Source organism: Ictidomys tridecemlineatus, chromosome 2, assembly GCF_052094955.1.
Source record: "Ictidomys tridecemlineatus isolate mIctTri1 chromosome 2, mIctTri1.hap1, whole genome shotgun sequence".
NCBI classification, from domain to species: Eukaryota; Metazoa; Chordata; class Mammalia; order Rodentia; family Sciuridae; genus Ictidomys; species Ictidomys tridecemlineatus.
This window is the reverse complement of record NC_135478.1, coordinates 57,522,236-57,545,134: the sequence shown is the minus strand read 5'-3', so window position 1 is coordinate 57,545,134 and position 22,899 is coordinate 57,522,236. Positions and strand designations below refer to the sequence as shown.

General features: G+C 32.2%; 1 protein-coding gene across 2 annotated transcripts in view; it reads right to left on the bottom strand.

Moving 5' to 3' along the window:
- The window catches only part of LOC144375089 (ankyrin repeat domain-containing protein 26-like), a 69,360-nt gene extending 48,585 nt beyond the window's left edge, over nucleotides 1-20,775 (bottom strand). For both annotated transcript variants that reach the window (XM_078038640.1, XM_078038641.1), the window contains exons 1-4: nucleotides 20,610-20,775; nucleotides 19,009-19,073; nucleotides 2,457-2,529; nucleotides 67-124 (exon numbers count right to left, since the gene is read on the bottom strand). In XM_078038640.1, the coding sequence (XP_077894766.1) occupies nucleotides 67-124; nucleotides 2,457-2,489 (91 nt within the window). In that variant the 5' untranslated portion in view covers nucleotides 2,490-2,529; nucleotides 19,009-19,073; nucleotides 20,610-20,775. The remainder of the gene's footprint in view (nucleotides 1-66; nucleotides 125-2,456; nucleotides 2,530-19,008; nucleotides 19,074-20,609) is intronic.
- Nucleotides 20,776-22,899: the final 2,124 nt, after the last annotated feature.

The window sequence follows — 22,899 nt, the reverse complement described above, 5'->3', positions numbered from 1 at the left end:
ATACAAAAATTCTGTAATTTCAAGTCAATAAGCTGCACAACATCAGGCAGTCTTCAAATAGCTTACCATCCTTCATGGATTGTCTGGAAGCTTCAGTTAATTCTCCTCCTTCTTCTGGGATGTTCTAGGGAAAAAGAGATTAAGATATAATAAGAAACAAAGTTAAAAAATTAATTAATGTTCTCCATGACTGTAGGTACAATAGAATAAGCATGTTGATGCATACTCAAACTATAATTTTCTCACTTACTAAGCTATACCTTCTAATGAGGAAAGGATTATGAGCCATGACATAGAGATTTCCAAAATGTACTCTTCTTATCTTCAATTGATTTTTACACAAATACTGAAATCCATTATACTATTTTCTTAAGCTGAATGATGTAGGATAAAAATTGTAGCCATCTTTACTTAGAGTACTTTTGAAAAAGACTAACAATATGAGAAATTATATATGGTATTTTAATGTGTTTTATGACTTATATTGGCATGAATTACCTCTTGTGGGGAAAGCTGTCAGATATGAGCTTTAAGAGTATCTATTAAAGAAGAGTGATTGGATACATAAACAGTATAAGTTTTGTCCATCCTATGTGTCAAATAGCTCAAGATAAATGATTATTCAAATTTTTCTCCTTCCAAGGAAAAGAGGAATGACAAAAAAAATCATGTGGGAGTGATATCAATGAATAAAAACCACACAGTGTTGTTAAACAGAAACATTAACTCAATGACCAAACCACAGTGACAGAGATGGCACAATGAATAGACAATGAAGAGATGTTTTCTTCAAGGAAAATAGTATTAGAGTAAGTCATTTGTTTTAGAAAGGGGCATATCGTCTTTTTATTCCAGTAACTTCATATAATTGAGTTAACAATAAGATATAAAACAATAAAACATTTTTTTATAAACCAGGTGGTGCTGCAAATCATATCACCAGGTTTGCTTGACATAGGTAACAAGACAGTGGAAGAAGTCCTTTTTTTTGCATTACAATTCTTAATACACCTTTATACTACAGTTTATCATCTCCTGGTTAGTATGTAGGTTAGTATATAAGGTATGTTGACACCAAATTTACATCTTCACATGTGTATTTGTATAATGAAAGATAAGTAAGAAGGATTCTTCCTTTATAGCACCAATTTGAGATAACTTACTCAAACTTTCACATACCATATATTAAAAGAGAATACAAACTTAAAGCATATTTTTGAATTCAGTAGACTTAATTACTAGTTGTCTGATGCATATTACATTACTTAGGACATTTCAGCAAGTAGACATTTATTTTCTCCACATTTACTCATGTTCAATACTGTGTATAACACCAGCTTTTAGAAATGGTGCATTTCTCCAGGCCAAATGAGCTCAGTTAAGCTATGAATAATACCATAATAGCATTCTAAGTGGAACACACTATGATAGCTCTATATTAATTTCCCCCAAATAAATATTACACACTTCTTTTTCACATAATATTTAGCTCTTAATCACTGAAATAAAATTAAAGTCATTTCAAAAACAAAATTTAAAATTTAAATTTTATTTTACTACTCCAGGATTTTTACAAATATATTTCTAACCTGGAATAGTTCATAAAAATAGTAGTGTTTTACAATGAATATTTAAGTAAATACAGAAACTAAAATTTGAAATTTCAGAATGTGACATAGAATTTAGATATTTTAAGAAATTATAATGGAAAAACAACAATTCTGAAACTAAAGTATTACTACAATTATTGAGAGTCTCTGCTTCTAGAACTGATTATTACTTTGCACACACCATCTATTCTTCAATTAGATGAAGAGTAAATTTTTAGAAAAGTTCATTACCTCATTTTTTTTAGATTTGTATTGGTTCTTTTTAGTTATACATCACAATAGATGTTATATACTAGCATATAATTATAAAATTATAGAATATAATTTGTTCTAATTCAGGACCTAGTACTTCCTTCTGTTCTACTAATCTTTCTGTTATTTACAGTAGTTTTTTTTTTTAAATTACTGTCACTTTTAGTGGAAAGACTCAGAAAGTATGGATATGTAAACACTTTTTAATACAAGTATTAAGATACATATTCTAAACTTTTGGTTGCCACAATTCCCAATATTATTTTAGTATAAATACAGAGCCAAGGAGAGAAATAGAGAATAAAAATCTCTGAAAATGTTATGATAGTAAAACATTAACCAAGGGTTCAAATGAATAAAGAAAAGCTATGTGCAATGTATATTATACATTCCAAACTAAAAGCACCAGGGAAATTTCATGATTCTAGAAAAATTAATTTAGGCATTAAATTATTAAAGTATTATAAGTCTTGTTAAACTAAGAAAATTTTCATATAAAATGTCAGAAAAAAATATAGCAGAATTTTCAGCATTAACATCTTAAAAACACAAAATTCAGAGCAAGAACATGAATTTTACAAAATATCCCTTTACCTTAATATGAGCTTCATAGTTGTTCTCAATCATTTCAAAGCAGGACTCACCTGGATGAGTTTTTTGGGTAGATCTTTAGAAAAAAAATGTACAACAACAATGGGTGAGTTATTTTATTTTAAAAATAAAGTCTGTTTAAAGTTTAGGTATAATTTATTAAATGGTGGTTCTTGATTGAAATAATTAAAATATGACCTCCATTTACAAAAAAAGCTCATATTCACTTCCTTCTGCCTCTTCTGCTGTAAATCTATAAATATTCAATGAATGTACTCTGAGTTCCAATTCAGAGTGATAGTCAATACAGCAGCAGAACCTGAGGACAATTTATACTTGCAAACTGCCAGGCTTAAGGCTGAACTTAAACCCAAGTAATGGCTGACATTTTTTTTCCACCTGAACTGAAACAAATCTCTGATAACCCAAGACAAGGTAACAAGATGCGTAATTCCCTCTCTTGAATATCTATGAGTCAAATACTAAGGAAGAGGGCTTGAAAATGGCAGTCTTTGTTCTTCAGCATGGAAATCACCAATAGAAATACTGTATTTATTCCCTTTACCCACAAACAGAGCACAGAGTTCTCTGAAACTTAAAAAAAAAATTGAAAGTTAAAAAGTGAATATATATGTTATTTAGAATACTTTTGTCAGAAAAATTGAAATAAATTATAAAATTAATTTTTCCTATATAGGTCCAACTTTATTCAGGTCCAAATAAACTAGCAAGCACTTTAAAACCTTTATAGGCACTCAGATGCTCAAGGGGAAAGACTACCATAAAAGCAGAGTCTTGGTGTTCATACCTCTGTTTCCCTAACCATTATATAAGTGTCTTCCTTCCTCTGGGAATCCATTTCCCAGTACCTCATCTGCAGAACTCAGTGGCAGTCTCCAAACTTGAAATTTATATCCCATGAATATGCAGATTCCTGACACAAGGGTAAACTAAATGGAGTCTCAATGGCCTGTCTAAATACCTTACCAACTACTCAACTGAATCTTTGTAATGACTTTGCCTGTCAATCATTCCTGCACCCAATAGTACATGTACATTGTAAGAACACCAGCAAGTTGGAAAGAAAGTGAAGGTTAACGGACACCCACTTTGGGCCACAGATCCATATATTCCAACAAATTTTATCCATGTATTCTAACAAATTCACTAGTCTCTAATTCACTCTTGCATAACAAGGATGCAAACAAAAAAAAATACAAGCTATCAGAATCCTCTAAATATTGTATTAAAATGCCTTTAGAGAGAGCTTTTAATATTAATTCCTGTTTTGTGTGCATCAAACAGATCATAAACCCCAAGATTTTAGACTGTTTTCTAAAACCCTTATTCCTATGAGATACAGTATTGTTACTCTTCAAAATAGTCCCTTTCTTCATTAATTAAATTTGATCCTCTATTACACTGGTCACTTAATAGTTCTAGTCTTGTCCTCTTTATTTGGGGTTCCTATAGTCAGTCCTCATTCTATTATGAAAAAAAATTCACCTTAAAAATTATAACCAGGGGCTGGGGATGTGGTTCAAGTGGTAGGCGCTCCCTGGCATGTGCATGACGCTGGATTTGATCCTCAGCACCACATAAAAATAAAATTAAAGATGTGGTGGTATACCAAAAACTGAAAAATAAGTATTAAAAAATTCTCTCTCTCTCTCTCTCTCTCTCTCTCTCTCTCTCTCTCTCTCTCTCTCCCTCCCTCTCTCTCTCAAGAAAAAATAATAACCAGTAAATGTACTAAGCTTAGAACTAAGGAACTGGAGTTCAAATATCATTGCTGTCATCATTTGTACCCACAAAAGCCCCTTTAATATTTTTAAATTTCAGGTTCATTCTCAAAATTATCATTTGGCCAGCATGTCAAATACATGTTGAAAGACTAGATGGTTGCTAAAATTCTTTAAAATTCTGAAATTCTCTGAATTTTCAAATCTGTCAGCAGAAAAAGAAATAATATTCAATTCAATTGACAAAATAAAAACACAAATGGAAAAAAACAGAAAATACAAATAAAAATTAAATCAGAGATTATAGTAATAGAAAAAAAGGATCAAAGTAAAAGTCTTCATAAAATGGATGGGATAGTAATTAAAGAGAAACTTATTGGAAAATCAGGAAGTAGAGAAATCAAAATGTCCTCTAAGTATTAATATAATTAATACAACATTGTCTAAACAATGTTATTCTTCACTTCCAGAAAAATAATTTTTCTATAGCACTTGTCTGATCTTGTTTATTAGAAAACCATGTGGCCATAGATCTGTGAGATTTTACATAAAAGATTTGTGTATTAAAAAAACAAACAAACCAAAAGAAAACTGGTTACCAGTAAACTTTCAAAGTCAGGACAAATTCGTTGACTATAACCCGGCTTCTCAGTTAAAATATAAATCAGAATTAACACATAATTGCCTTTAACTTTCTAAACTGATGATATAGAATTGATGATACATCTCGGTATCAATCTGTACATTGTGACAACACAATGGAGTTGTCAGCCAGGTAAGGCTACAGTCTAACCACAGGCCCAACACTTATTAAATAGGCAAATATGGGACAAATAGTCATCTCTATAAATGACTGCTGCTTTATTAGTAATTAACAGGTTATAATAGCACAGACACTTTCAAAGTGTTTGTAAGAAAACTTTAGGAAAAAAGTGTTAACTGAATGTGGTGTCTGTCCCAGAATAGAATACTCAACAAATCCTTATATCTTCACTCTCCACTTAGTTAGTAGATATTTTTCATTTAAAATCTATAAATTCATACCTTCTTAATGAGTCATCTTTAGAACTTTCTTTTACTATTAAAGAAAACAGTAAAATATATATTTAATCAAAAACAGAAATGTAAAATACTAAACGTTGATGACTGATGTTTTATTATAAAATATTCCTTTAGGCCCATACTTAGAGAAGTTTTAAAATTAACATTAATTATATTTCTGACAGGCAAGCAATGATTAACAACTCCTATGTCTCCTACTATGTACTTATCAAATGCAAGGAAGATACAAGAAAATTGCAAAAATTTGATAATTAAAAGTAAATAATTACCATAATCATAATCCTTACTAAAAGCTTCAAGATGAAAGAAAACCTTATCATTGTCACATAAAATAGCATAAAGATATCAGTATCAAACAAGGGGAGACATGATGGTTGATTAGCAGGAAGTGGCTTTTCTCACAGCTCCACCACATGGGACTCAGAGTGAGAAAACTGCTTCTCTGTGAGGTGGGTGATAAAAGCATGCCACTGGTACTCAATATTGGCCAGAGAGCCTTGAAAACTGGGGAATTTAGGGTGCATTAGACAAAGATGAAAAACAGAAATGGAGCTTAGGTTCTATGGGAGTTGGGTAAATCAGTACATAAGGACAGGAAAGACTGAAAAATGCTGCAGAGAAGGGGCTAGGGTTGTGGTTCAGTGGTAGAGTGTTTGTCTAGTATGCATGAAGCACTGGGTTCAATCCTCAGCACCACATAAAAATAAAATAAAAACACTGTGTCCACCTAAAACTAAAAAAGATAATGATAATAATAATAGTAATAATAATAAAAAGAAGAAGAAGAAGAAGAAGAAGAAGAAGAAGAAGAAGAAGAAGAAGAAGAAGAAGAAGAAGAAGAAGAAGGAAGAAAGAAGAAAGAAGGAAGAAGGAAGAAGGAAGAAGGAAGAAGAAGGAAGAAGAAGGAAGAAGAAGGAGAAGAAGGAGAAGAAGAAGAAGAAGAAGAAGAAGAAGAAGAAGAAGAAGAAGAAGAAGAAGAAGAAGAAGAAGAAGAAGAAGAAGAAGAAGAGTGCTACAGACAGTCTTGGAATGCAGAACCTTGGACCACAGGGTCAAGCCTAACCTGGGCAGACTCAGAAGCTATTCTAATCAATAAACTGTGACATAAAAGTCACCCCTGGTCTACCTGCTATGTTTGGGGAGCTGAAGTTGGAGACATGTTTGAACATCTGCATTGCTGTGGCACCAACTCAGACTGGGAACTTAGAACCCTGTGTTGGGGCTCAGTCCAATAAATAAATCTGGCAGACACCAGCCACAAGATATAAACTGAGCCTAGCAAATCAGGAGAATATCTGGTATGGAAATAAGTTTTCCTGGGGGTAATGCAAGTCAGATAGGCCAAAGAAAGCCTTCCTACTCTCTTCTCTTGATAGACCAATGCCTAAGACCAGTGGCAGTGGATTCAAAATCTGAATGAGCAGGAGTGATGGAGCTTGGTGCTTGGGAGCAGATCTCAGGAGGTCAGAAAGAATAGTATCTCTGAAAAAAAGAACTGGTGAAGAACTGGCTTTTCTGTGACATGAGTGTAGCTTTGGGGAGAAGAGTGGGGTATAGTCCTAGGGGTGCATTGATTTATTTATGCCCAGTAACTCTTCATGCAATGAAACACCTGGGGCAAAAACTAGACCTCATTGCCTCCCATGAGAACATCTTGTAGAACCCAGCATAACCTATACCCTGGGGGTAGAGTTGACAGCACCTCTCACAGTTCTTCATACCATCCCATGGAGAATGAAAACTGAGAGATGGAAAGACACCCAAAACAGCAAGCACATACTCTCACTGACAATCTTATAGGTTTTTTTTTCCTTTTTTAGTTTTTCAACGTGTATTGATGAATACATGGTAGACATTTATACAGTTGTACATGTACATATATTTTTCTGCTTTCTAATTTGTAGCATTCTTAAACATGATTATTTTTCCTTATTCTGTTTTTTTTTTTTTTTTTTTTTTTTTTTTGAGGTTAGGCTTGACCCTCTGGTCAATTAGCATATTTTGTATTGACTTTATATTCTGTTTCAAAACTTTTATTTCCCTTTGTTTCTATTTCTCCTTTTTCTCTTATAAACAGTCAAATTCCATTGTTCTCTCTTTACTCTATATTTTTACTTCTTTTTTTCTCCTTCTTCCTCATAAACAACACATCCTATATCAACTATGCATCTGCCCTATTCACACCTGGAAACTACAAATCGTTTTCTATCCTCACTGCACCTTTCCTCATAAGGAAGTTTATTTTTAATTTCTCCTAACACTAATTTGTTTATAAAACTCCACAGACACCACCACTAATGCTGAAACAACAATTAATACAGTTGAAGCCATTAGAAACATCTATTCTTCGATTTTATGAAAGATATAATTCATGGTTACTTACTGTCTTTACTGACAGAAATCAATACAGTTCTGTTTATTGTAACAACTTTATGTGAAAATAAAAATTAAGTACTCAATTTAGTTCTATATATTGTACACACAGTTGGTTGCAATTATTTGACTCCCCCTCCCCCAAATATCTGAGCCACAGGATATCTTCAAGATCACTAGAAATGCATGGACTAGAAGTTCTGTGGAGGCAGATTCATTTAGATAAATGAGTGGACACACAAACAATATGAACAAGCAAGGGAACAAATCATTCCAAACAAACCAGAATGACTCAACAGCATATTCCACAAAAACCACAGTGAAGAGAACATCAGAGAAGGAATTTTGAAAGTTTATACTTCAACTGACCTATGAGATAAAAGATAATGTAAGGAGAAAAATCAGAGAAAACACAAGAAGTGAAAAATCACTTCAATAAGGAAATAGAAGTTCTAAAAAAATCAATCAGAAATTCTTCAAATGCATAAATAAATAAACCAAATTAAAAATTCAATACAAAGCATCACCAATAAACGAGGTGACTTGAAGGACAGATGTTTAGGTGATAAAGCAGTAGTACATAATCTTGAAAATAAAGTTCATCATGGAGAAAAGATGTTACCAGACCATGAACAAAATTTTCAAAAAATATGCGATAATATGAAAAGGCTAAATTTAAGATTAATTGGGGTAGATGAAGGCATTGAGTTTCAAACCAAAAAAATGAACAATCTATTCAATGAAATAAGAGAAAATTTCCAAAATCTTAAGAATGAAATAGAAAAGCAAACACAGGAGGTATATAGAACTCAAAATATATAAAATTGCAACAGGCCCACTTCTAGCCACATTATTATGAAAATGCCTAACAAACAGAGTAAATATAGAATTTTAAAACCTGCTAGAGAAAAATGATTGGTCACATTGAAAAGCAAGGAAAACCGATCCAGATCTCAACTAACTTATCAACCCAGACAGTAAAAGCTAGGTGGTGTTTGAATAATATATACCAAGCTCTGGAAGAAAATGGATACCACACCAAGAATACCAAATTATGTCAGATTTAAATATAAGTTAAAAGTATCCATAAAAAAATTTTTAAAAAATCACAACTAGAAATCTGGCATTATAAAACATACTCAATAAAATATTTCACGAAGAAAAAATAAAATATTCAAATAAAAACAGAGTAAAACTACAACTAAAATAATAGTTAATCAAAGTAGAATCTAATTCAACTAGATAATTAGAAATAAATCAAAATAAAAGTAAATACAAATCATATCTCAATAATAACACTGAATGTTAATGGAATCAACTCATCAAAAGGTATACGCTGGCAGATTGAATTAAGAAACAAAACCCAACACTATGCTGTCTCTAAGAGTCTAACCTCATAGGCAAAGATATTCACAAGATATCCAAAGATATCCACAGTGAAAGGGTAAGAAAAGCACATCAATCACACGGATCTCATAAACAAGCAGGTGTTTCTATTCTCATATCTGACGTAATGGATTTTAAGCATAACTTACTTAGAACAGATAAAAAAGGCCATTTCATATTGCTTAAGGGAGTAATATAAAAGAAAGAAATAACAACAGTAAATATATATGCTCCAAACTATGAAGCATCTATGTAAATTCTTCTCAATATTGAGAATCAAACAGATCACAACACAATAATTTTGGGAACTTTAACATGCCTCTCTCATCACTAGACAGATCAAAACAAACAAAAATTAAACATAGAAGGTACAGAACTAAAGTTACAATTAATAATTTAGATCTAACAGAAATATATAGAACAGTTTACTCATCAATGACTGAATACATTTTCTTCTTAGCTACACAGGGAATATTTTCCAAAAATAGAACATATTTTAGTACATAAAGCAACATTTTGCAAATACTAAAAATAGAGATAATATCTTTCACTCTATCATATCATAATGTTATAAAACTAGAAATCAACAAGATTAAAAAAGCTAACACTAGTAGACTAAATACACTACTGAATAATGAATGGATAGATGAACAAATCAAGGTTAAAATAAAGAAAATATGAACAAAAATGAGAATTTTGATATAATATATAAAAATCTTTGGGACCCTGCCAAGGCAGTTTTAAGATAAATGTTTATATCATTGAGCCCATAAATTAAAAGAATAGAAAGTTATTGAGTAAATAACATTACCTCTCAAGGTCCTAGAGAAAAACACTGAAATCAGCAAAAGACAGGAAAGAATAAAATTTAAAGATGAAATTTATAAAATAAACATGTAAAAATTGAAAAATATGAATCAAAATGTTGTGTTTTTTAAAAAAAAAATAAATAAAACTGACAAACTTTAGCCAAGGTAACTAAGAGAAAAAAATGCAAAGTACCAAAACCTATGGTGAGAATGCAAATATCACCACAGACACGACAGAAACAGAGCATATATAGAAGCTATTTAAAATATATATATACCCCAATAAGCTAGAAAATCTTAAAGACATCAGTAATTTGTGGAGATATGAGCTACCCAAATCAAACCAGAAGAATCTAGAAAATTTAAACAGATCAATTACAAGTAATGAGAATAAAGAAGTCACTAAGAGCCTACCAACGAAGAAAAGCTCAGGACCAGATAGATGCTCAGCCAATTTCTACCAAACCACTAAAGAAAAACCGATACCAATCCTCCTCAAATTATTTCATGAAATTGAAAAAGAGGGAACTCTTCAAACTCATTCAATGAAGCTTATCTCACACTGATACAAATCTAGACAAAGAAACATCAAAAAAAGAAAAATTCAGATTAATATCCTTGATGAACATAGATGCAAAAATCTTCAATAAAATACTGCTAAACCTCATTCAAAAATATATTAAAAAGATAGTGCTCCATGACCAAGTGGGTTTCATCCCAGGAATGCAACATTGATTCAACAAATGGAAATCAGTAAATTTAATTCATCACACAAATAGACACTGAGATAAGAATACATAATTGCAGCATCTCTTTTTGAAAAAATACTACATCCATTCATGCTTTAAACACCAGAAATAACAGAAATGAAAGAATCATACCAACACTGTAAAAGCTACATATGACAAACCCAAGGCCAACCTAATACTAAAGGAGTACTACTACAGTATTCTTTCTGAAAACTGGAATGAGAAAGGGGAGCCCACTTTCACTATTTCTATTAGTACACAAACCAACTTGTAGCAAGTACAAAATGTAGAGATAATACCCTGCAATCTATCAAATCATAATGTAATAAAATCCCAGAAGATAAAATTCACTATTGAATGAATAGAGAGCTGAACAAATCAAGTCTGTTAATCTCTAGCCAGAGCAATTTGGCAAAGAAAGGTAATTAAAGGAATATGAATAGGGGAAAAAAGGGCTAAAACTAGGTCCACTTGAAGAGGACATAATTATATATTTAGAAGACCCCAAAAGAAGTCCACCAGAAAACTCCTAGAACTCAAATTAATTCATCAAGTTGAAGGATACAAAAATAATACTCATAAATAAATTGTGTTTCTATACTCCAATAACGAATAAACTAAAAGATAAATTAGGAAAATTATCTCATTAAAAAAAAACTTGTGAATCAACCTAACAAAAGAGGTAAAAGATCTCTACATTGAAAATTACAGAATACTAAAGAAATAAATTGTGGAAGACCATAGGTGATGAAAAGACTTCTCTGTTCTTGGATATCCAGAATTGTCAAAATGGCCATCATACTGAAAGTGTAAAAAGATTAATGCAATTCCCCTTAATAGTCCAAAGATTTTCTTCACACAAACAGAAATAGCAATTATGAAATTCACTTGGATAAACAAAAGACACAGAATATCCAAAACAACCCCTAGCAAGAAAAATGAAGCAGGAGGCATCACAATATCAGACCTCAAATTACACTACAGAGCTATAAAAAGAAAATCAGTATGGTATTGGCAACAAAATAGGTAAGACCACCAATGGAACAGATGATATAGAAACAAATCCATATAAATACAGTTACCTCATACTATATACAAAGGCACCAATATTATACATTGGAGAAAAGATAGCTTCTTCAACAAATGGTGCTCAGAAAATTGGTAATCCTTATGTAGCAGAATTAAATTAAACTCTCATTCTCTCACCATGCACAAAACTCAACTCAAAGTGGATCAATGACCTAAGTATTAGACCAGAATCCCTGCACCTGCTAGAAGAAAATGTAGGCCCCAAACTCCACCATATCTGCTTAGAATCTGATTTCTTAATAAGATCCCTAAAGCACAAGAAGTTGTTGGTGGGCCTGACCTTGGATCTATGTGGAGGAATGCTTATCTTGCTAATGATTGTGCAGTAGGGAAATGCTAACTACAGCTCTATGTTTTGAGACAGAGTGTTGTCAGAACACTGGCAAGCACCATTTCCCTGTTTCTTTGACAAGAAGTTATTTCCCTGTTAGTACAAGGTTAGCCTACATGGCAGCTCCTAGACTCTTGGTTTCAGGACTCCCATAATATGATATGTTGTGTATCATCTCTGGCCTATCATGATTGTTATATGTAAATTGGCACATACCCACTATAAAAGCTATTTTTTGCTGCACATACAGCCAGACACCATTCTATGAAACTGTTTCTGGAGGGGGTTTCTCTGTTCCCTCAAGCTCCCATCAGTTGATGCTAGAAAGGCAGGCCCCTCAGCAAGAAGTAAAATCAATTATCAATAAAAGGTATGGCATCAAACTAAGAAGCTTCTTCATTGCAAAGAAAAAAACCAAGGATGTGAAAAGAGAACCAACAGAATAGGAAATATACCCTTCCCCCTGCACCTCAGAAAAAGCATTAACTTCCAGGATAGATAAAGAACTAAAAAATATAAATTAAAACTATACCACCACCACCCACCACCACTCAATTAACAAATGGGCAAATAAATTTAACAGGAACTTCACAGAAAAAATAAAAATGATCAACAAGTATATGAAAACATCTATAGAAATTAGAGGAATTCAGTAAACAGTTTTAAAAAGACATTCCAGTGTAGGAGACAGCAAATATGCTGATCTCTTACTTCCAGCTACTTTTTCTATCTTATGTGTATTACAAACAGAACTTTACCTCCCCTAGGAATAAAACTGTTGAAAGATTACACCTTTCGGAGTTTATACACTCTTATCCATACCACATTGTCATGGGGAAATGTAGAAAGAAGCACTAGGGAGGTAGCAGAAAGTTGTTATGTAGTAATAGTTGGCATGATAAAATATTTAAATAGGCTATTAAGTCACTCATGCTTTCAGAATGAGCCCAACATTGTCTTTCCAAACAACAAACAAACAAACAAAAATTTGAATTTTGTGGCATTTTCTCGGAGAGAACCTACTGGTAGGACAGAGGAAAGAGCTAAGTGGTAATGTAATGTATTACATAGAATGTGTGAGCTCTGGCTTCAATGCCCAACAGTAAAATAAATGATGATAATGACTATAATGATAATGATTATGATGATTTTTAAAAGAATTGTACTATTAAAATTATAAAGACTGAGTTTATACTCACCACTCAAAAGAAGAGGATTATTTCAATTCATGCATTCCATTCATATCTAGTCTTATTTCCCATGGGATTGTAGATGTAAAAGACTTTTTGAGGACAATTTTTTAAACTATGACTTCTTTTTTTAAAAAAAAATAATATTTTTAGATGTATTTGGACACAATACCTTTATTTTATTTATTTTCATGAGGATCGAACCCAGTGTCTTGTATGTGCTAGGCGAGTGCTCTACTGCTGAGCCACAACCCCAGCCCAAACTATGACTTCCTGAGACTGTAAAATTCCATTGAGAAGAGTTTATCTGGTCCCAGCAGAGCAGGATGGTCCAGTTAGTACTGTCATACAATATGATGTCAATTTTCTCAATCCTCCTCATAAGTGAAAAATTTTTATAGACTGCACACTTTTTCAGCATGTAATCTATATGACTTCATGCCCTATATTGATGAACAAGAGTACTAGAAATGAAAGAATGACTATAAATGTAGCCCACTCACAGAGAATGTGCCTCAATTTCTTGATTGTATGGCTTCAATTACTAGCACCACAAAAGCACTGAGATCTATTTAAAATATATATATATATATATATATATATATATATTCTTTTTTTCCTTTCCTGTTTAATTGTGACCTGAATGATTCATGGACATTTATACATATTCATATTTTTTCTCATTTCTAGCATTTATACTGCAGATTCAACTCAGGGGCACTCGATCCCTGAGCCACATTCCATCACTGCTTTGTATTTGATTTAGAGACAGGTTCTCACTATGTTGCTTAGCACCTAGCCATTGCTCATACTGTTTTTGAACTCATGATTCTCCTGTCACAGCCTCCCAAGCTGCTGGGATTAATACACATGTACCACTGAGCCCAGCCATTTCTATCATTTTTGAACCAGTTATTTTTCATGGATCAGTATTTTTACCTACCAATAAAGAAAAGTCCAGGACTAGATAAATTTTCTGGAAATTCCTACCAAACCTCTAAAGAAGAACTAACATCAATACTCCTCAAATTATTCCATGAAATAGAAAAGGATGGAACACTTCCAAACTCATTCTATGAAGCAAGAATCACCCTGATATCAAAACCAAACAAAGATACATCAAACAAATAAAGCTTTAGACAAATATCCCTAGTGAACATACATGTAAAAACTCTTAATAAAATACTGGAAAACTACATACAAAAACATATTTAAAATATAGTGCACCATGATCAAGTGGGGTTAATCCCAGGGATGCAACCTACAGAAAGCAAAATGTAATTCATCAATAGACTTAAAAAAAAAGAACCACATATTTATCTCAATAGATTAAGAAAGAGCATTTGAAAGAATATAGCATCCATTCATGTTCAAAATGACAGAAAAACTAGGGATAATAGAAACATAACTGAACATTTTAAAAGCTCTATACCAAAAATCCCAAGGTGAACATTCCAAATGCCAAAAAAATAAAGAAAACAAAAGAAATTAAAGGAATATTCATAGGAAAAGAAAAGCTCAAAATGTCCCTATTTGCCAACAACAAGATGCTATATGTAGAAGACCCCCAAAAAACACCACACAACTTAGAATAGTAACAGGATATAGAATTAACACCCTTAAATTAATTATGGTCCCACACACAAATTATGCATCAGCTGATGAATTACAATAGAATCTAAAAATTTTAAAAATAAAATATTCAGGAAACAACCTAAGAAGTGAAAGACCTCTGTAATGAAAATTACCAAACACTAAAGAAAGAAATTGAAGAAGATCTTAGAAGATAAAGACCTCCAATGTTCATGGAGTGGCAAAAATATGTTATCAAAATTGACATATCAAAATGCTACAGTTTTTATACAATTCCTATTAAAATGTCAATGATATTTTTCTTAGAAATAGAAAAAGTAGTCATGAAATTCACTTGGAAAAACAAGAGGATCAGAATATTCAAAACAATCCTTATTGAGAAAAGTGAAGGAGGTGGCAGACATCACAATGCCTAATCTCAAATTATACTATGGAGCTACAAAAATGGAATGGTGCATCAAAACAGGAAAGAAGTCCAATTGAACAGAAAATACATCACAGAGACAAAACCACATAAATACTGTTACCTCAAACTAGACAAAGGCACCAACAACATACATTAAAAGAAAAGACAGCCTCTTCAACAAATGGTACTGAGAAAAACTGGAAATATGTATTTACCTTGCACAAAACTCAACTCAAAGTATATCAAAGACTTACGCAATAGACCATACATTCTGTATCCACTAGAATAAAATATAGGCCCAAATCTCCATCATGTTGGCTTAGGAACTGACTTCCTCAACAAGACTTCTAAATTGCAACAAATAAAATTAAGAATCAATAAAAGGGAAGGTAACAAAGTATAAAGCTTTCTCACCGCAAAGAAAATGATCAAGAACATGAACAGAGCACCTACAAAATGGAAGAACATTAGTCTTCTGGATATATAAAGAACTCAAAAAACTAGCTCGGGGGACTGAAACAGGAGGATCGAGTGTTCAAAGTTAGCTTTAGGAATGGTGAGGCACTAGACCCTGCCTCTAAATAAAATGCAAAACAGGGCTAGGGCTGGAGCTCAATGGTGGAGCACTTGCCTTGCTTGTGTGAGACTCTGGGTTTGATCCTCAGAATTACATAAAAATAAACATACATATATATTGTGTCCATCTGCAACTAAAAATAATAAAAATAAAATAAAATAAAATGTAAAACATAAGGCTGGGGATGTGGCTCAGTGATTGAATGCCCCTGAGTTTAGTCCCCAGTAATTCCCCCCCCCACAAAAAATCAAAAAACTTCACACACACACACACACACACACACACACACACACATAACCCAATATTCTTGGGTCTATATTTTCTTCTAGTGGGTACAGGATGTTGATAAATGTGCAAAGGATCTGAACTTGTAGTTCATAGAACTAGAAATACAATTGGTCAACAAATATATTTTTTAAATGCTCAACATCTTTAACAATTAGAAAAATACAAATTAAAACTACATTGAGATTCCATTCTCAGTCAGAATGGCAATTATCAAGAATACAAGTAACAATAAATGCTGGAGAGGATGTGAGAAAAAAGTTATACTCATGCATTGCTAGTGAGACTGCAAATTGGTACAAGCACTCTGGAAAACAGTACAGAGATTCCTCAGAAAATTTGGAATGGAACCACCATTCAAACAGTTATCAACCCAGTTGTTTCTTGATTTTATTTTTTGCAATTTAGAAGTCTTGTTGAGGAAGTCAGTTCCTAAGCTGACATGATGGAGAGTTGGGCCTACATATATAACCAAAGGACTTAAAATCAACATACTGCAGTGACATGACATAACCAAAGGACTTAAAATTAACATACTACAGTGACACAACACAGCCACATAAATGTTTATAACAACATCACAATAGTTAAGCTATAGAACCAACTCAAGTGCCAAGATAGACAGCTGGGCCTAATGTATATCAAAATGACTTAAAAATCAACATACTACAGTGACAAAGCCACATCAGTGTCTTATAGCAGCTCAATTCAAAATAGTTAAGCTATAGAAACAACCTACATGCCCTTCAAAAGATGAAAGGTTAAAGAAAATATGGTACATATACACAATGGAGTATTTCTCATCCATAAAGAAGAATGAAATTTATGGCATTTGCTGGTGAATGAATGGAACTTGAGACTATTATACTAACTGAAATAAGCCAATACCAAAACAAACAAACAAACAAACAAAAAAGGCCAAATGTTCTCTCTGATCCTAAATAGAATAAGTTATAGCCCATGTATGTACAAAATACATTCTACTGTCATATATATCTAAAAAGAACAAATAAAACCTGGTGCTAAAAAAAATAAAATAATAACAGAGATAAAATGTTTCCACCTAACATTCCCATTTAGTAATGGATAGAGATGACCAAAATTCAGTAAGGTATGGACACTCATTCTAAAGCAAGACTAGAAATAAATGAAGCAACTCTTATGGAATTATGCAGGTCTTCAGGCTAGGTCTCTCCCATATCCTTTTAGAGCACAATATTGACAAGTTTGGAGGAACCACCATAGAAAGTGCATTTCAGATACTCTACTGCCTATATCACTATTCCACCAACATGACTTCACTCTCACAATACTGATGCAGAAAATTATTACCTAAGAACTTGACAGTGTAAACTATCACAATTTATAAATCACAGGTAAGACATAGGAAACTACAATACATACACCATTTGGAAAATAATTTAACATTATGCAATAAACCAATAGCACAAGATGCATCATGCAGAGCAGGCTATTTCCTAAGCAGACTCTCACATAAATGTGGTTTTATATATACCTGAACATATAAAAATTTCAATATAGAAATATAAGAAAAATAAAAAGATCTGTATGATTGTTTTATAGTTCATAACTCTAGAAACTATTTCCAAAGATACTGCAAGAGACAAAATGATGAAAAAATGTCAAAAAAATGTTAAAATAATGAATTAATTCAATGATAAAGCAAAGAAAAACTGAATAAATTAATGAAAACAATGCAGGACATGAAAGAACAGTTCAATAAAGATTCTGAAAAAGAATCAAGTAGAAATCTTGAAAATAAAAAGCCCAATATCTCAAATAAAAATATCCACTTGAAGTCAGAACCATAGACTAAAGTGAAAGAAAAAATATCAGAGCTTGAAGTTGATGATGAAATCTCACATTCAGACAATACCAACAACAATTAAAAGAATTATAAACAACTCACAAATCCAATAGACACAATTCATAGACTATTATTATGAATCACAATGGAGGAGAGGTACATTCTACAGGCAATGCAAGCTTTTTTGGTGAATAAAAGAAATTATTTCTTCGGTGAATAATAGAAATTATTTCTTAAATCTTGTGAAACTTATGGACATCCAGGTACAATATGCTTTTAGAACACCAAGTGGACATGACTAGAAAAGAACCTCTCCAAATCATAGTCTGTAAATTTACCAAAGGTAAACTGAAATTTATAAGTAGGGCCAAAGCAATTATAAACACATCAGAAAAATTTCAGATTTCTGAGTAGAAATTTTAAGGCCCAGGATATTAGGAAATGATATATTTCAAACCCTAAATAAAAGGTTGAAAGAAGAAATAAGGATAAAAACTATAAAATGAATGGAAAGGGTGGTCATCACGTTAAGATGAAAAAATCAGAAACAAAACTCCAATTATCACATGCTCTCCCTAACATGTGGAATCTGGGAAGAAAATAAGAATGACTAGAAAATGATGGAGGGATTATTAAGGAAGAGGAAAGGTAACTGGGGATGAAAAAGAAAGAAGGGGAAAAATGAAAGTAAAGAGAGTGGTCAGGATTCAAGTATTGTATTTGTGTATATAGAAATATCACTGTGAAATTCACTAATTTGTGCACACAATAGGAGTTGATATTAATAGTTGACAAGAACATCTGTTTTTATAATAAATCAAATTTGCTATCATTTCACCATATACAAAACACAAGTACTAATTTAATAATATCTTTTTCTTATTTCTGCAAGATATAAAATTTCAGGTTCAAAATTAACATAAAATTTCTTCAGGCAATATCATTTAGATGATAAAGTTCCTACAATTAATTACTAAATTATCCTGGATTCTATAGGATCAAGAAAGATATTAAGAAAAAATATGAGTGGAATTTGAACATTTACTTTTTTCCACTGTTCTTTTGTGATCAAACTCTCTTACTTTTATTTAACAGGGCATGAACACCAAGAGTAACTCACTTTTGTAAGTCTTACCTGTACTGAAAATTACTGATGTTCTAGATTGTGCTTTCATATGTCGAAGAATTAGATTCCTGTTGCTAGGTTTGAAAAAGTAATAAAATTGGTATTTTAATACACACAAGAAAACATTGACAAAATATAATTCAATACTTAATGTTTTAGATCTAGTATCAGAACTTTTTTATATACTCTCCAAATTTGTATGCCCTATAGACATTTAATTGACTTGAAAATTATTTGTACAATGTTTGTTCTGTTCTGTTTTTGAAATGGCATTTCATGATGATAGCCAGTCTGATCTTGAATTCCTGGGCTCAAGCATTTGTCCCACCTTAGGCTCCCAAGTATTTGGGGTAAATGCATGAGCCACTGCACCCATAGCTCGTAATTAGAGAAGAAAAAAAATAACATGAAATGATCATGCATTGAGACAAGACAGGTAAATATATTAACTAGTGTAGCTTGAACTCAGAAAATGCCCTGTCTCTGTGAACAATAGCTTCTTGTTCTTGCACAAGTCCTTTCTCTTAGGCATAAGGCCTTCTAAAAATTAAGGGTTGTATCACTTTAGTTCACCAAGTTGTTATGAAGATTTACTAAGATAATATAGAGTGCTGCTGCTTCGGAAAGATGTCATTGAGTCAAAAAGCATGAGTGCATGTGAACTAAAAAGAGTGTTGTAACTTTTGAGTCTAAGTGTGTATTACCATGAATACTCAGGGATTGGGATCAGTCAAAACAGGTTGTAATAAAAGCTATTCACTACCAGTCTGCAGGGTCAGTTCCGGCAGAAACACTGCAGTAACAGAACTGACAGAGACAAAGGAACAATTTTAAATCCCTTTATCCCCCTCCAACTGACTACAGAAATATCTTTCTTAAGTTTCTAAGATATCATTAGGTCCTTGATAAATTGAAGGAGGATGGTAGAATAGATAACTTCTGCTAAATTGAGCATTTCAAGACTCAAATAGCTAATTAGAAAAATCATAGGTGTGATACTATTTTTTCCCATTAGTAGGGGTTATACTGGAAATGAAATGGATAATGCTGGAAACCCTAAAGATAAAGGTTTAGAAAGTTCTAAAATATTGGTTAGTGGTATATCTCAGTGGTAGAAAAATTTCCTAGTATGCATGAGAAGAAAAGGTAAGGAGAGGAGAGGAAAGAGGAGAGAACAAACTTTAGAGGTGATTCATGTATGCATCATTGCTTTTATAAATTAATTTATTTTAATTATGTATATATGGCATCAGAAAGCATTTTGATTCCTGTTATACAATTGCAGCACAACTTTTAATTTCTGATTGTACATGATGTAACATTGCACCATATGTGCAGTCATATATGTACCAAGGTAATAATGTCTATCTCATTCCATCTTTCCTGCCCCCATGACCCCTGCCCTCCCTTCCTTCCTCTTCACCAAATCAAACTTTCATCACTACTTCTTGGCTAGACTTTTGAAAGGTTTCTTACTGATGAACTGTCCTAACTAACTACTGTTCCATACATAGTTATATTATGAAATCTTACCTCATGTGAGATGCAACAGATATAACTATTGTGGATCTAAGTCTAATGCTGATTAGTATTTTAATGTAAATACTTACACAGTATTACCACTAGCAATGGCATAAGACAAGGCAATCTGTCCATAGTTATCTGAAGCAGACACATTAACACCTCGTTGAAGAAGCAGCTCAACTATTTGTGTTGATTTATGCTCCACAGCAAACATGAGGGCTGTTCTAAAATAAGAAAGATAACTTCAACCTTAGGTATTTTAATAAATTTATTTAAACAGACAATTTATTACATTTTACCAATTTGATATATAGCTTTGCATACACTAACAGATACAAACATCTTAAAAGATCATTTCATACATACACAAATATTTTAAAGATTGTTTGTTTACATACACAAACATCTTGAAAGATCAAATCTTTATCTTTGAAAATCATCTGTAAGTCTAAAAGGAAAACAAAAACACAAAAAAGAAATATCTTGTCCCAAAAGGGGAGAGTTACAAACTTAAAAATCCTTCAATGGACAGTAACTATGATAAGGTCATTCATCTTCAAATGGCACAGATTTCAATGAATAAAGCTCAGTTTTCTCCCTAGGGCAATGGAATATATTGTAGCTCACAGTCAGCCAAAGATCAAGAAGTAAAAAAGCTATTTTCAGGCATACCATAATAACAGTAGCACTAGTGATGATAATAGTCATTGTTGCTTCAGTCATTCACTCTGAGAAGCATTTTGAGGCACTGAAATAAATGCTACATGTATAATCTTGCAACCAGCCTTTAAATGTATGGTATTCTCTTTTTCATTAGAAATGGACAAAATCTGTTAATAGTAATTAACTCTCACTTAGAAAAAAGTCTAAAATCAATATTTAAAGCAAACAATTATCCAAAGGACAAAATTATTTTCAATGTCTATTTATGCTCAACACAGCATTTCCAAAAGAAAACTATACCAGCCAAAGATAAAAATAACAAAGTTTAAAGTTCAATACTTAATAAAAAAGCAAACTAAAAGTCCATATTTTACATAACTAATATGAAAAGTCTAGCTAACACAAAATCACATAATCAATAAAATCAAATAATAATGATAAGCCAATAATTATCTGGGCATGTGAATCATACTACACACCCTCATTTTTGTTGCTCAATTTGAATAACTGCTTTTCTCCCTAATTATAGTTATCTTTTGTTCATATATTTCATACATGTTCATATATTTCACTCTATTCCAATGATTATGTCATTCTCATTAACTTAATATTTTTAAATTGACTAATTTTTTACTACAATATTAAGATTTTTCAAAAACTAATAAAGTACTATACCTTCCCTTGTCATCAACTGCATGTATGTTTGCTTTATTCTTAATAAAAAATTCTGCCATCATCTGTCTGTTTTTCTTTATGGCGAATAAAAGTGGTGTTTGTCCACTCTGAAAAAAACAACAAAAATAGTTTATTCACAAAATTACTACTTCTCAACTGAACTTAACCTTACAAAATACTGTATGAATATAAGCATATAATAATAATGTAAAATAAGAGTAGCCACTCCATTCTCTTCCCATTCTGCTTCCATGTATGCTGCTCTTTCATTTTGAAATGCCTCTAGAGTGGACACATGAACTCCAGTCATTTCTAAAACTGCTTCAAACATTTACTGTTTCCACAGTTCTTTGCCTCTGTCACAGCATTCATCATGGCATCTTGGGATTAAGTAACCTGCACCCACCTCATCAAGAGTGTGTAGAGGACATGAACTGTATCTCAGTAGCCCCATTCCCTAACACATATTAGTAAACGATGTAAGTATTGTATATTTAATTAACAAGCCAAATTTTCAACTCACTAATAGGGTGAATCAATTATTTTCTAAAGAATATCTACTTTTCCAGAAATACCAACCCTCATCTGAAATATTCCTTGTTTTACAGAAATTGTGCACTGTATGTCCAGTATTACATAAATAGCTTTCCCATTTCTTAATACCTATTTGACATTGATTTTTCATAGTACATATTCACATATGAAGAATTCAAGTTTCAGAGATATAGTCCTGAGAGCTTTCCAATGACATGGAAGTGTCCTCCATGTTATACAAGTCCTCTTGATTCTCTTCTATTTATGGAATCAGAATCCCAGATATCAATGTCAGGCATTCCTGCTTAAAAGCAATAGACTTTGAATAAACCATGTTTCTTTTTCATAATTGGTCTCTGTGTCTTCTTTTATTATAAAGATGAAGGACATTTATCTTTCCTGTTAGAAAGCTTAATATGAAAATATATTCTTCCTACACAATTGGAGAAAATTTTTGCCAGCTAATCCACTGATGGGGAATTCACAAACAGAAATAACCAACTC